This window comes from Leptonychotes weddellii, chromosome 14 (genome assembly GCF_054177405.1).
Source record: "Leptonychotes weddellii isolate Sample4059 chromosome 14, ASM5417740v2, whole genome shotgun sequence".
In the NCBI taxonomy this organism is placed as follows: domain Eukaryota; kingdom Metazoa; phylum Chordata; class Mammalia; order Carnivora; family Phocidae; genus Leptonychotes; species Leptonychotes weddellii.
The window spans coordinates 22681826-22698281 of NC_138382.1; the positions used below are offsets into that span (position 1 = coordinate 22681826).

Here is a 16456-nt window from a genome sequence, read left to right on the forward strand (position 1 = left end):
GCATGTGTACTTTTAATAGATATTATTGGATTGCATTCAGAAAGATTGTAGCAATTTATATTCCTCTTAGCAATATATGAGAGTATCCTGACTAGCAGGCAGTAGGTGTTATCTTTTTAATTTTTTCCAATGTGATTAGCAGGAAGCAATATCTCATTGTTACTTTAATGTGAGCATTTAATGCAATATTTATTGGACATTTAGAAATACTTTTCTGTGAATTGTTTATATCCTTTGCCCTTGACTTTTACTAAGTGGTTTACTTTTTTTGGAGAATGTATATGAACTCCTTATACATTATGAGTATATAATACATATTGTTATACAGTATCTATCCTACAGTATATATAGCTTCTCATAATACGCAGGTACTTACAAATTATCTTTCAGTTCCTTAATCTGTGATAGGCATTGCAGCTTTTTTTCCTTAAGCTTTCTTTTGCATCAAAATTTTGCTTTCTATAAGGTAGCTTTTTCTACTTATTTTGTCCTATATAACTTGTAGGTTTCTTGTTTGAGGTGAATCTCCCCAGTACACAGGTTGTACCGTTAGGCACTTAAATCTTTTCCCAAAGATTTTTATTTTATTCTTGTACATTTAAGATTTTAAATATGAATTCTTTTCCTCTAAATGGTATGACGATAGAAGTTCAACTTGATTTCCTTCTAGGTAGATAGCTGGTTGGGTGAGCATCACCTACAGTATAATCCCACTGGATTAAAAGACCGTCTTTATTTTACTTGAAAATCCTTTATGTATTAGGAGTTATTTCAGTTCCAGTGATGATACTTATTATTGTAGCTCTGTCTTTAGTAGTGATATCCATTAAGACATGTCGTCTAGTGGCATTCTTTTTCAGAATTTTCTTGGCTCTTCCCTGGTTAACCCTTTATTGGATATGTGGTTTGCAAATATTTTTTCCCATTCTGTAGGTTGCCTTTTCATTCTGTTGATTGTTTGCTGAGCAGGAGCTTTTCCCTCTGATGTAATCCCACTGTTTATTTTTGCTTTTATTGCCTTTGCTTTTGGTGCAAAACCAAAAAATCATTGCCAGCATCAATATGAAGGAGCTTATCCCCTGTGCTTTCTTCTAATACACAGTTTCAGGTCTTACATACAAAAGTGTTTTTATGTTCTTCAATGCATTTGAGTTAGTTTTTGTATATGGTGTAAGATAAGGGTCCAGTATCATTGTTTTACATGTGGCTGTCCAGCATTCCCAATATTATTTATTGAAGAAACTGTCTTTTCCCCATTGTGTATTCTTGGCTTCTTTGTCAAAAATTGACCATATATGCGTGCTTTTTTTCCCTTGGCTCTCTGTTCTGTTTTATTGATCTATGTGTCTGTTTTTATGCCAGTATCATTCTGTTTTGATTACTGTAGCTTTTGTAGTGTAGTTTGAAATCAGGGACTGTGATACCTCTAGCTTTTTTGTTCTTTGGGTATTCAGAGTGTTTGTGGTTCCATATAAATTTTAGGATTGTTTTCTCTGTATCTGTGAATTTCGATGAGGATTGCATTGATTCTCTAGATCAGTTTGGGTAATACGGACATTTTAACAATATTCTTCCAACCCATAAGCACAGAATATCTTTCCATTTATTGGTGTCTTCAGTTTCTGTAATCAGTATCTTACAGTTTTTAATGTATAGATCTTTCACCTCCTTCGTTAAATTTATTCCTAAATATTTTATTCTTTTTGGTGCTATTATAAATGGTATTGTTTTCTTAATTTCTCTGATAGTTTATTGTTAGTGTATAGAAATGCAACAGATTTTTGTATATTGATTTTTGTACCCTGCAACTTTACTAAATTTATTAGTTCTAAGTTTTTTTTTTTTTATGGAATCTTTAGGTTTTCTACATATATTACCTGCAAATGGAGACAAAAGTTATTTTAAAATTTATAATTAAATATATCAAAGACTCATGTATAAACTGTGACAGCTACCTATACTACCATCCATTTTAAGCAACATTTTTACATGGTTTTTATAAATTCCCCTTTTGGAGAATTGATAAAACTTGATAAATACTTAATGTATATTTATATGAATTAATAAATTTTATCAGTTCCCTTTTGTAATAAATATAGTAAGTTAGTACCTGCTATTGCCAGGCACCTTTCTGGGTTCTAAGGAAAAGAAGAACATACCTTTTGCCTCTCCTCCTTGCTAGTGCTCTCTTTCTCGCTATCTCTTTCTCAAATAAATAAATAAAATCTTAAAAAACAAAAAAACAAAAATTGAAATTAATTGCTGATCATAGAATATGTGCATCTTCAACTTCCAGTCCACTGGGAGAGACTGAACAGTAGATAAATACATAATGTGAGGTCATGATAAGTGCTTGGTAGAAAGATAAAAGGATAGATGGTTCTCTTAGGCGTGATAGTTGTGGAAGGCCTATTGCAAGTGGTGATACATGCAAGTGAACTGAGGGAGTGAGCTGTGCAGAATTTCCTGACGGCAACATCTGTAAGGTCCCAGAGTAGGGCTGAGCTTGAGTATCAAGGAGCAGCTGATTTAAACGAATTAATTTAGGAGAGATAACCTCTAAATCAGCAGTTCTCAAGCTTTTTTTGTCTTGGGACACCTTTACATTCTTAAAAGTTACTAAAGACTCAAATAGCTTTTGTTTATATAGGTCATATATATTGCTACCTACTGTTTTAGAAATTAAAGCAATACTTTAAAAATATTTATTTTTTAAAAATAAGAGACCCATTACATTAAATAACATTTTTATGGAAAATAACTTTTTAAGAAAAATTAGTGATCAAAGTGGCAGTTTTACATTTTTGCAAATCTCTTTTCTGTCTTTTTTTTTTTTTTTTTAAAGATTTTATTTATTTATTTGAGAGAGAGAATGAGAGAGAGAGAGAGCATGAGAGGGGGGAGGGTCAGAGGGAGAAGCAGACTCCCTGCTGAGCAGGGAGCCCGATGCGGGACTTGATCCCGGGACTCCAGGATCATGACCTGAGCTGAAGGCAGCCGCTTAACCAACTGAGCCACCCAGGCGCCCCTCTTTTCTGTCTTAATAGAAGATAACTGGATTATTTTGACCTGCTTCTGCTTTCAGTTTGTTGTAATATTGCATGCCACGTATTCTGGGAACAACCGCTATACACTTGTGAGAGAATGAGTGCAAAAGGCAAATAACATTTTAATATTATTGTGAGAATAGTTTTGACCTTGTATTCCCCTGGAAAGCATCCCAGGGTCACCACCCCGACCAGGGGAAGCTGGGCCACATTTTGAGAACTACTGCTTGCAATTTCAAATCCTCCCCCACTCCATCCTTTACTCCCACTCTGGTCCTAGAGTGACCATTGCACTACAGTTTGTGTCTCACTCTTATGAATACTTGTATGCTTCACCCAAATATGTGTATCTGGAAATGATACATCCACTTATTTTATATATTTTAAGACTTCACATAAATGTCACACTGTATACATCCTTTTGCAACATGATTTTTTCATTCAGCGTTAGGGTTTTGAAATCATCCAGTTTGATCCACGCAGACTTACTTCATTCATTAAAATCCACCCTTTGAACATAGTTTGTTTTTGTTGTTTCTCTACAATCGGACATTTAAGTTGTTTCTAATTTATTGCTGTTGAAAAACAGTGCTGGGGGCACCTGGATGGCTCAGTTGGTTGGGTGTCTGACTCTTGATTTTGGCTCAGGTCATGATCTCGGGGTCATGGGATTGAGTCCTGTGTCAGACTCCTTGCTGAGTGTGGAGCCTGCTTGGGATTCTCTCTCTCTCTCTCCTCCTCTCCCCCAACCCCCAGCTTGTGAGCTCTCTCTCTCAAAAAAAAAAAAATACTGGGGTGAACTTTTTTGAATATGTCTCCTTATGCACATAGGCTGTATATACTTAGAACTGAAATTAGGGGGTGCCCGGGTGGCTCAGTCAGTTAAGCAGCTGCCTTCAGCTCAGGTCATGATCTCAGGGTCCTGGGATCAAGCCCCACATGGGGCTCCCTGCTAAGCAGGGAGCCTGCTTCTGCCTCTCCTCCCTGCTAGTGCTCTCTCTCTCGCTATCTCTCTCTCAAATAAATAAATAAAATCTTTAAAAAAAACACAAAAATTGAAATTAATTGCTGATCATAGAATATGTGCATCTTCAACTTTACTAGTTTTGCCAAGTTGCTTTCTGAAATAATTAAACCAATTTGTATGCCAGAAAACAGTGTATAAGAATTCTAGTTTTCCCAGACTTTGGACTTCGTCATTATCAGACTTCAGAATTTTTGACAATCTAATGTATGTGAAATAGTGTCTATGTCTAATTTGCTTTTTTTCCTTTTCTATTTAACAGTCGTCCTTCAGCACTTTTATTATTAGCCATTTAGGTTTCATTACAGTTCAGCCTACATTGTTTGAGGATTCCATATTTGCAAATCTTGCTTACTTGCTAAAATATATTTGTAACCCTCAAATCGGTATTTGCTCCACTCTCGCTGAATTTGCGGACATATGCAGAGCAGCAAAATAATGAGTCACCCAATGTTGAACAAGGCAACTCTGTAAACAGCTCCATTAGATACCACGGTCTTCACATTTCTGTCCTTTTTATGGTGATTTCATAGTTTCAAATAGCCTCCATGTGTAATGATGTGCTGTCTAGTATTCCTCAGCACAAGAAGGCTGTAGCGTGCCTTTCAGAGAGAGTATGTGTGTTAGATAAGCTTCACTCAGGCCTGAGGTTGCTAATGAATCAGCAGTGTGCATTACATAAGGCATCTTAAAATACAAGTTATATAGTGATCAGTTGATGAAAATGGCATCACCAGAGGCTGGCAGGAACCTAACCCTGTATTTTACCCTAGCAGCAGTGTTTCTGTATTGTCTAATTTAGTGTCCACCGCAACTTTAAAGAACAGAACTATCATGAGTATCAAGAATTGACTGTATATATAACAAAGTTCATTGCATGATAATCTGTAAATGTTATTCCACTGGTTTTTTTTAAAGATTTTATTTATTTGAGAGAGGGAGAGATGGAGAGCGTGGGGAGGGGCAAAGGAAGAGGGAAAGAATTTCAAGTAGACTTCTGAGCATGGAGCCTGCTGGGCTTGATCCCACAACCCTGAGATCATGACCTGAGCTGAAACCTAGAGTCGGATGCTTAGCCGACTGAGCCACCCAGGTATGCCTGTTACTCCACTGTTTTTAAAATTCCAGTGTTACAGATAAGAAATGTAATCCTGATCTGATTATTTTTTTTCCTTCGTAAGTGATTTGACACTTTCTTCTGGAAGATTGTAAAGTTTATTTTCTTTTTTTCTTTTTCTTTTTTGAGTTTAAGGGTTTTACCAGAATGTACATGTGTGATTTTCAGCTAATCATGTCAGAAACTCAGGCATTAAAGCCTCAAGTCTTCCAATCAATAATTATCCTTTATTATTTTTTATGTAATTATTGCTTCACCTTCATGTTTTTTTCTTAGAGCCCCTCATATACTGTCTTTACATCTCTTCTCCATATTCTTCATATTTATCTTTTATTTATATTTACATATATTTCTCTCTTTTGTTATTTTTTGCCATGATGTGAGAAAGTTCTCCTCTTGACCTTCAAGGCTTTAGTGAGTGTCTGTCTTCTATTGAATTTTTAAATTTGAAAAGCCTGATTTTTGGATCCAGAAAGTCTTTTTTTTTTTTTTTTTTTTTAAGAGTTTTATTTTAATCGCCTTTTCTCTTGCCACCACCTATTCCAGGCATTCCACCTTTTCTTTTCACTTGGCTGCTGCAGGCACTATCATTTTCCATTGCATGATTAAGGCTCTGTTTATCTTTGAGGCTCTGGTCAGATTGTTCAATTATGGCAAACACTGAGGAGTAGTACATTGTCTGCTCCTGCCGTGTGCCAGGGGAAAGTCTTTGCTTTTTCCCATCTTCTTAGGTGCAAAGGACTACTGACCTCCCACCTCAGAAAAAAACAATCTTCCCATCTATCCAGCCCCTGTAGTTCCTCCAGGGCTAGGCAGGTAGCAGATCCTCCCAGACTGTGCTCAGGAGGGCTTTAGTCAAGAAGTGATGCTATTAACTGAGATAAGGAACACCACAAGGAAACCACTTCATGAGGATAGACGATGAGGTAGCAGAAATGTATAGGTGATGATTTTGGCCAGTGGTTGGAAATGTGGGTACATCTTAAAAATTAGGATTCTGTACAGTATTTTCTTTGTAATTACGATTACACAGTCCATGAGAGTGTCAGTTGTAGAAAAATAACATTGCAGTAGGGTCATGAAAAGGTGGCATTTTGGAATTTTTCTTCTCATGTTAATTTGATCTTGTTAGATCCAACTCTCTCCAATTATAGAACTGAAAGAATTGGAAATAGTGTACATTTATGTGAATAACACAGTAATATTTCTTAATCTAATGCTAGTTTTTAATTTGGTAATGTATTTGATTCCATTTTCTCTTTTTCCCACCTTCTTTGTGGTAGCACCTATAGTAATCACTGCTGCTTTTTGTAGGCCAAATAGTTTGATTTTAATGAGTATGATCTTACAGGTGCTGCCTATATAATAACCACCAGGCTAAGGACTGTATTGACTCCTTTGTTACTCACTGTGTTCGGGTAAGAACTACAATTTGGATCATTGTGATGGATATTTTAAAAATTGTGGGGTGTAATTCTTTCAGTAGCATTAATTTGTGTTATTTTTTTTCATCTAACATTTCTTATTCATTTTCATTGAATAAATAAAAAATTTCTGTCTCCTCTTACACTCAGGTAGATAGCTTTCTAACCTCAAGTCTTCCTGGCAGGTTGTTAGCTACTGAGGCACCTTTGATGTCTTCACTGTAACCCCCAGGGACCACAGAAACAGGATAAGTTGTACACATTTTTTGTAAATGGGCACAAAAACTACTTTTGACCTTATAAACAAGGAATGTTTGTAACAGCCCCAGATACCTTCTCTTTGCACTATTTGAATGAACAGGATTATAGTAAAATTAAAATTATTAATGTAGATAACATCACAAATTTTTTTCAAATCTCAGGTAATTAGGAAAAAATACAAATCTTGTAGTGGATTAAATTAACCATAAATCATTCTTACTTAATTATATAAACATTTCTCTTGGAGAACTGAAGCAGTCAGTTTTGGGGGACCTAATTCCAGTTACTGAAATATAAATATACATATATATAGGAAGCCAGCATGGGATGGTGAAAGGAGCAGAACTAAAAGGCCAGATTTCATTTTTATCATTAACATTTTATCATTATCATGCAGATCACTTTACTTTTCTATACACTTCCCAGTCTTTAAAAAGTGAGGTGTTAATACTGCCCCTGTACTTCTTAGAGGCTAGCTGTTGATCAAGTAAGATAATATCTGTCAAACTGTGCAAATTTAAAATTATACCTTCTAATTCATATTTCTTAAATCAGAGCATACTATCATTCAGTAGTACTGTCTGATTAGTGAAGTATTATAATATTTTATGATGTAGAATAGGAATAGAAGAACCTTAGGGTTTCTAGATAACAACTGACCCTTGAACAACATGGGTTTGAACTGTACAGGTCCATTTACACACGGATTTTCAATATAGTAACAGTACTATAAATGCATTTTGTCTTAAGATTTTCTTAATAACATTTTCTTTCCTCTAGCTTACTTTATTGTAAGAATACAGTATATAATACATATACAAGATAGGAGTTAACAGACTGTATGTTCTCAGTAAGGCTTCCAGTCAACAGTAGGCTATTAGTAGTTAAGTTTTTGGAGAGTCAAAAGTTGTACATGGATTTTTTACTGTATGGGGTATAAGTGCCCCTAACCCTTGTGTTATTCAGGGTTCAACTGTATTAGCCATTATTCAAGCCTTGTAATTGTTCTGGTGTGTTTAAAGCAGCACAGAAATGTCACCCTTGAACATTGGCTTATAGTGTGAAATAAGCAGAAAAGAAACCGTTCTCTTGAAACTGTGGGAAGATAACTAAAGATCAAAGTAAGATTTTTTTGCCGTATGAAAACAAGTTTCATTAACAGCCACTTTCTTCTGGCTTTTAATAAATTCTCATGTTGAGTTTCCTTAAAAAGAAATGCCTGTGTAGGAAATATGCACAGTCCTGATTCTTACATCCAGTTTTTTTTCCCCCCTTTAAACTCAATTTTGAAAACTTGGAATGTTAATTTTATTTAGTGTCAAGTAGTTTTACATTGACAGTTAACAAACTGTATGTGTATTACAGCCCTTCTGTAGTCTTATTCAGATCCATGGACATAATAGGGCTCGACAGAGAGATAAGCTCGGTCATATTCTTGAGGAATTTGCTACCTTGCAGGATGAGGTAAGAGCCAACAAGTTACCCTCCCTTCTAAAATTAAGATACTCATACCTTGATCTGATTTTTAAAAAATAATTCTTTGGAATGGTATTTTGACTATTTAATTTTTCAATGTGATGAATTTATTTTTAACTTCAGTGTAACAGTTTCATGTATCAAACAAAGAGTTTACAAAAAGAGAATAATCCAAACTGAGATAATATATATATAATTGATAATCAGAATAAATTATAAAATATATGTAGAACTATAGTTTTATAACAAATTCACATTCTAATAAAAATTTTAATTTGTAAGCCGCAATATTAATTGATAACATAACTAAAGACCTAAAGTCAGTATTTTGTATTTTTGTTTATGTAAACGTTACCCGCTGTGAAATGAGAAGTTTAAATCTAACCAAAAATGTTTTGGAAGTATGAGTTCTTTACGTGACAAGTTTTACATTTTCTGATTAAATGCTATTTTAGCTGTTTGTTTTTTTTTTTTAAATTCTCTCATTACCTTGAAAAGAAAGTCAATGTTTCGACATTTTATTCTGATAGGCAGAGAAGGTTGATGCAGCCCTTCACACTATGCTGTTGAAACAGGAACCCCAAAGGCAACATTTGGCCTGTTTAGGTACCTGGGTCCTTTATCATAACCTTCGAATTATGATCCAGTATCTTCTGAGTGGCTTTGAATTGGAGCTCTACAGCATGCACGAGTACTACTACATATATTGGTAAGAGAATAACATGAGTTAAAATTGGTGGTGGGTAGAGTAGATAAGATCTGAGAGAGCATCTGTAGAAGAGAATATAATTTCAGGGTACTTTTTCATTTAATGTATTTTAATTTTAGTTGTGGGACAATTGAAAAATATCTATTAAAAATTAGAGCCAGATCGTTTTGAACATCTTTAAGTGCTATAACATCATACAAATATGTTTTTTCCAGCCATTGAATATTTATTTAAAAATTAATAAAAGTGGCTCCGAAGTAAATGGATTAATTGAAGAGCTTTTGTCTGTTTCTAGAGAGAAAAATTAACACACATTTAGTCCTGACTTCAGTGGCGCTAAGTGCTAGCTGTGGAATGTACTTAACTGAATTAAAGTTCAAAATCTGAACCAGATCTTTGCTCAGAGAAGAAATTGTGGCTAAAATTATCATTGGGAACATCACTGTTGCAAACTGCCGCCCTGGGGATTTATCTCAGGAGCTTGGAAGGAGCTGATAAGAGATCACCATCCTCAGCCAGTAGTTCTTCACTTTCACTTGAAGATGAGATGAAGAAACCTAGTAAGAGGATGCTTGGAAATACTTTACGCATGGGAAAGCTGCCACAGAAACAAAATAAATTAAGAGCCAGTATATCTTTTTCTTAGTCTGGCCAAGGATGGTAGTAATTTATTAAAATAAGAATAACCAGTGTTGCTCAGACAAACAGCTAAGTTTAGTATATAAGATCTTAATATGGTTCATCTTTTTAACTCATATTTGAATTATTTAACATAGTAAATTAAGATACTGTATATTCCTTGGAGTCGCCACTATGAAGGAAGGAAAGTAATTCTCTTCCACACTGACATGGTTTTGTTATCATGGCTGCTAGGGCTCCTAGCATAACTCTTTTGACTAGGAAACTTGAATTTGAACATGAACTAAAGTAATATGAGAATAATATTTGGTATACTCTCTAATATTTATGTAGGTAACAAGTCTTACCAACAGGCGTTGATATAGCTATTTGGCATACGTTTTGTTATTAACTCATAGTAGACACAGTATTCAAACCAGACATTTTGTAGGGGAACATGCTCAAGTTCTGTCTCTGAGGTTTCAGGCAGCTAATGGGAAGCCTTTGTGCTCTTGATTGCTCAAAATAAAATTTTTATATGCTTTTTGGCACAAAGAATTGGGCTCTTAATTCAGCAAATGAATGATAATCACCTAAACACTCTATTAGAAATGTATCTGCATATTTGAGCAGATTCATTACATTTTAACGAAAGAAATTTTAGTGTTTGCCTATAAATATCCTTGTGGTCTCCTTTCATGTTAGTTTTAACTGCTTTTCAATTTCAAAATTATAGATTGGCCTCCAGCATTTTCACAAGCTTGTTGTTGTTATTGTTCATGAATATAATCATTCCTAAAGCATGTGGGCCCTTTAAAAATGAACAGTAGAAAACATTCTTAAACTTTAGAGTGCATCATGGTGACTTGCTAGGCATGGTCCCTTGAGTTCCTGGTATAGTAGGTCTGGGATAGGACCCAGTCATCTGCATTTCTAACTAGTTCTGGTGATATTGCTGCTGTTTCAGAGATCACAGTTTGAGAACCACTGGTCTAGAATACTGTACTCTAATTCTCCTTAGATATAATTGTGTATTAATTTTGATAATGCATTTAATAAAAGCTCACTGAGATATCTGATATTTGACAAGAAAAGCCTGACTTGTGCCAACTATATCCTTCACTCATCTATCCTTGTGTTTGATATTTGGAAGATAGAAGGCAGGATTAATTCCCTGTAGAAATCCTCTCATTAAGTTAAGATATAGACCGTCAGATTTTGTAGTGTAATAGGAGGGAAAAATTCATTCTAAATGCTTTTCTTATATTCATTGTCAGAAATTATTTTCTCTTCCTGTGAACTATTTGCCTTTTTTTTTAATGAAATAAAAATATATTTCCCAGTTTGCCGTAGTTGCCAGGAATTCTGCATAGTGCTCAGTTTAGCTTTAAAACACATCACCTAAGCCATTCCAGGTGGTTTTGGAGGGGTTTTTTGTTTTTTTGCCAGTACAGTTTTGATTTATTGACTGTGGGGCTTTTGTTTTGCTACAACAAAAAGGAACAATGTTTATCCTCAGGTGTATCTTTTGATTAGTTACTGTTTTGCTTTAAATTTTCTTTCTCTCTTTTTCTTTTTTTTTTTTGGTGGGAAGGTCAGTGTTTTAATACTGTAAACCTGCCTTACAATTTGTTGGAGAATTTTGGAAATAGGCATTATATGCTCATTTTATTTATTTATTTGACAGAGAGAGACACAGTGAGAGCAGGAACACAAGCAGGGGGAGTGGGAGAGGGAGAAGCAGACTCTCCACTGAGCAGGGAGCCCGGTGTGGGGCTAGATCCCAGAACCCTGGGATCATGACCTGAGCTGAAGGCAGATGCTTAACAACTGAGCCACCCAGGCGGGTCCCCATAATAAAATTTCTAATCTTTGATTTTAGCTTAATGTAATAGTGGTCCTTAATTTTATTTATTATAGGTTATATTATAAACTGTATATATTCATATCCTAGATTTGAACCACTTTTTCTAGGCATAGGAGAATGTAATGTTGGTTAAGCTTCTGAAAAGTTAGTATCGGGTGGAATAATCTGTTTCACGTTTCATTTATTGAATAAACTCAAGTAAATTATAAGCCTGAATGTTCTTAATTTTTTAGAATGCTTTGGTATAATGCCTACAATTTTACATTTTTTTTTCTGTATTTGCATTCTCTTGCAGTTAATGGGAAAATAAAATATTTTCTTAATAGGCTAAGGTGAAATGAGTTTAATGTGCATTCATTTGATTTACATATATAAATGTAATTATCAAGAAGTCTTTTGAAAAATTGTAAAATGCTTATCGTTGTAGGAATTAAGCATTTTTCAGCAATGTCCAGCAATATAAGGCTACAAGAAAGGAAAAGTTAATCATTTGTAGTGCTAATTTCTCTTAAAATCTAATGTATCAGTTATCTAATTGGATAATCTGGGTTTGTTTTTTTAACCTTTAAAGCAGTATTAAAAGTATCTCTTTATTAATACCAATACCTGTGGTGATGAAGCTATCTCATGTAGACATCTTCTATTAACTAACATTTGGTACCCTTGAAGGTATCTCTCGGAATTCCTTTATGCATGGTTAATGTCTACATTAAGTCGTGCTGATGGCTCTCAGATGGCAGAGGAAAGGATCATGGAAGAGCAGCAGAAAGGCCGGAGTAGTAAAAAAACAAAAAAAAAGAAGAAAGGTACCGTGAATTCTTCTTAAATTTAAGGAGTAACTAACATTGGAGTGCACTTTAATTTCTGCAAGTAGATGGAGAGCTGCCTATGCCTTGTTATGGGTGAATTAGTCCTTATATCTCAGTTCTTGCCCATCTTCTCTTCAGAAAGTATAAGGTATAAACTGAGTCCCAGTGTTAGTGACACAAGCCTCTTTGGTGCCTTCCCTTGCTTTTCTTTTACTTCTTTGCTGTTCTGTGTGTTAGAGGACCTTAGGACAAGAAGAAGTAGCCACATGGAGTGTGCAAGCAGGGTAAGTCAAGGAACAAGGCAGCGGAAGACCCTTGATCTTTTGACAGAAGGCTGACCACTTAGAGGGGAGTCGATCTGGAGCTGTGCTGTTACAGTGGCACAGAAAGATGATCACAGAGGGCCTTGGTGTAACACCCAAAGCCCAGGAGGAGAAAAAAAGGTTTCAGAGGCACTGCTCTCTTGATCCCTAGTGGAAGGGGACAGATATTGCTACAAATGTTACAAAATATTACTGTGTATATCATTAGGATTTCAACAGTTTGGGTGGGTTTTTAAATGACTATATGCGTGGGTTTCCTAATTCAGAAATTAAGTCTGCATGGTGAATTCAAAAGAAGTTAAAATTACTTCATACTAGAATTTTATGGTATTACTGATTTAGGGAATATGGCTTTTTAAAAAGCCTTTCAGTTTTATTTTATTATTTGTAGATTTGGGCCATAAAATAAAATTTAACCTGTAGGAACAAACTTTGAATTTTTAATTTTAGTAAACAAGGTGGAAGTTTTTTTTAAATTAGATTTTCTCCTGCAGTAATGCAAGAGGAGGGGGAAAAGAGTGTGGGTAATTTTCTTTTTAATTACAGTTCGCCCCTTGAGCCGAGAGATCACAATGAGCCAGGCATATCAGAACATGTGTGCTGGAATGTTTAAAGTAAGTTGTCACAAATGAAGTTCTTTTTTGCTTTTTAACTACATTGCTGTTACATAGTTTAATTAAAATGGACTCTCTTCTGTGATTCTTTCCAGATTCTAATTTCACCTTTGTGTTTACTAACCATCTGCTTAAATTACCTTTTTTCCAAGTCTAGTTTTCATTAATTTGTTTAGCAAGTATTTGTAGACAAGTATTAATTTAACACCCTTGCCATGTGTCAGGCATCTTCTGCGGAGTACATTTAAGGATACCAAGTCTGAGTGTCTAGGTAATGACAGGTCAGGTGACATGTGTGACACAATAAGGCAGAGTTTATTTCTGACTCATGATCAGAACAGATTTCTTAGAAGAGATGAGGTTTGTATGAGGAGCATATTAGGAAGGGGGTAGGCTCCACAATGAATGGCTTAAGCAAAAGCAAGCATTTTCACGAGGTAGCAAGTGCTGTTAAGCTGTACTTGGCAATTCAAGAAATTATTTGAGACAACTTATATTAAAATACATAAAACAGAACATGGACTTATGTTTGAGAAGCAGGACCTATGCTTTTCTTATTGTATATGACTTTTTTTCTTTAGAAGCTTTTACTTGAAGGTTTCAAAGCAACTGTAAAAGCATGTGTCATGGCAGAATAATGTGCATGTGGTACAATTTCACTGGGAAATATAGTAGTGGATTAAACACTGGAGCTTGAAAATTTTTTATGTAAATATGGCACATGACATAAAAAGGAATACTAAAGCCAGTTTTTCTCTTCCTGTTCCTGATTTCTGAACCTTAAAATTGTTTTAACTCTGTGAAAATAGCTGTTTCTATTCTGTACTCATGAGGAGTTCACTTTTTCAAAGTGATACAGTCTTTTCTTTGATTTTCTTTTAGACCATGGTAGCATTTGACATGGATGGCAAAGTACGAAAACCCAAGTTTGAGCTTGATAGTGAGCAAGTTCGATATGAGCACCGATTTGCTCCATTCAACAGTGTAATGACACCACCACCGGTGCACTACCTGCAGTTCAAGGTGAGTCTGTCGCTAAAGCCTCTGTGAAGGAAGTAGTCCTGGGCCCTCCGAGAGATCCGCTGTTTGTACCCAGCCATTGCATTCAGACAGTCCACTCAGACTAGTACTGGGCCAGTGAGAAGGCGATAAAACAGCAGCTTTCATTCGTGTGAAAATTAAGTATGAGGATTGTATGAGGTAACCTACGACGGTTGGGAATGGACTGTTCCGTAGGGAAAAATAGGGACATATGCCGAGTGTTTGCTTTAGCGTCTATATATGAATCATGAATCAGGTAGAATTTTTTAATTACAAAAGCTACTTTAGAGTTTTTCATATTAAACACGTTTTGAATAATATAGTATTTCCCCCCCTTTTTAGGAAATGTCTGACCTCAATAAATACAGCCCTCCTCCTCAGTCTCCAGAACTGTATGTGGCAGCTAGTAAGCACTTTCAGCAGGCGAAAATGATCTTGGAAAATATCCCAAACCCAGACCATGAGGTAAGACTGCAGTCACAGTAATTCTGGAGGAAAAGCTTGGCAGGAAATAGGTATCTTACTACTGGATGACAGTTTATAAAAATGAACCTTACAGAATTAATAGTGAAGCCTCTCGTGTTTCTGGCAAGGATTTTAAATGGCTTTGCTAACCTAACCTTGCAAGACTTAAAATTATCTGACGAAAGAAAGCAAATAGCTCCTTTGTGTAAATTTAGAGATCGATGCAAAGAGAAATTAAGACATAGACCCATAAAGTGTGTAGGCAGAACAGAAACAGGATCCAAGAGTGATCCACAGTTCAGAAATGGTGACATTTAAAATTTATTTTAATGTATAGTTTACTATATTAAAATCTAATTCTATAAATCTTTAAAATACGAAAAATGCTCTGGTCGATTATCACAGGAAGTAAAAACCTTATTCCACTTGACCATTTAAAATCGGGCCTACTGTTCGAAGACTGTTTTTGAGATCTTATTCTACAGACCTTGGGACTTGAGAATACTGAGTTGCGACCTCTTGTTGCTCTCACAGTTGGCTGTATGCCTGATCATATTGACATGCATGGATTCCACAAGTGACAGTGCTTTGCCTCTAACACTCAGACTGTTTTGGGGAGTATATCGTGGTACAACCTCCATGAAAGGGAAGTTAGTAGCAGTTCCTGGTAAAAAAGCACAGACGCTTAGGCCAAGCAGTTCTGCTGCTTGGGATTTATCTAACACATGTGCACATGTGGGCAGTGAGGGAAGCAAGTGGTTTACGCAGGAGTCCTCCTTGCAGCAGGATTCTCATAGCAAAGAAGTAAGGAAACTTCACTGTCCCTCAACAGAGACTGTCAAATGAGTGATGATACATCATATAATACTGTGCAGTCTTGAAAAGGCCGGTTGTTAAATACTGTAATGGAATGTTCTTCAGGATATAAGAAGTTTAAAGAGCAAAGTACTAAGCTGTGATGAGTGTGCTGCCATTTCAATCAGAAGGGGCCCAGGAACTCTCTATGTGTGCACATATTATAGGAGTATAATATATCTCCAGAAAGAGATGTAAGAATTATGTAAGAATTGATAACAGTGTTTGCTTCCTGGGAGGGGAGCCTAGTGCCTTGGGAAACAGGGATAGAGAGATGACTCTTTGTTCCATATAATCATGTAATAAAAGAAAATACAAGGGGGAATGTAAAAATTAGAGGAAGGTACCTATAACAGATGGTATATTTCTTTCAGTGAACTTAATTTGTTTACTCAGCAAATACTTGTTGAGTGCCTAATATGTCCCCAGCCCTGTGGTAAAAACTAGCGAAGAAAACTAGACAAATCTCAGCCCTCCTGAGGGTGGTGGAGGTTGCAGACAGTAAATAAATTACATAGTATATTAGAAGGTCGTAAGGACTATGAAAAATCAAGCTGGGAATGGGGATAGTGAATACTATGAGGAGGGAGGTAGGGAGGTAGCAGAGGATTAGGCATTTTTAAGTTAAGGTGGCCTGTGAGCAAATCTCTGAAGAAGGTGAAAAAGCAAGTCGCATGGCCACTGGGGATGGAGCCCTATGGGCAGAGGGATCTGCACATGTAAAGGCCCCAAGGGCACGGACTGGTGTGGCTGGAGTACGATGAACAAGGTGAGCCGTTGGAGGTTTTTGAGCAGAGGAGTGACCA

The 16456-nt window shown here is 35.8% G+C and overlaps 1 protein-coding gene across 2 annotated transcripts in view; it reads left to right on the plus strand.

The window, feature by feature from the left end:
• NAA35 (N-alpha-acetyltransferase 35, NatC auxiliary subunit) overlaps window positions 1–16456 on the plus strand; it is a 94675-nt gene that overhangs the window by 75571 nt on the left and 2648 nt on the right. For both annotated transcript variants that reach the window (XM_006734940.3, XM_031029867.2), the window contains exons 15-21: window positions 6540–6606; window positions 8239–8337; window positions 8880–9058; window positions 12213–12349; window positions 13222–13289; window positions 14172–14312; window positions 14673–14795. In XM_006734940.3, coding sequence (XP_006735003.1) covers window positions 6540–6606; window positions 8239–8337; window positions 8880–9058; window positions 12213–12349; window positions 13222–13289; window positions 14172–14312; window positions 14673–14795 — 814 coding nt within the window. The remainder of the gene's footprint in view (window positions 1–6539; window positions 6607–8238; window positions 8338–8879; window positions 9059–12212; window positions 12350–13221; window positions 13290–14171; window positions 14313–14672; window positions 14796–16456) is intronic.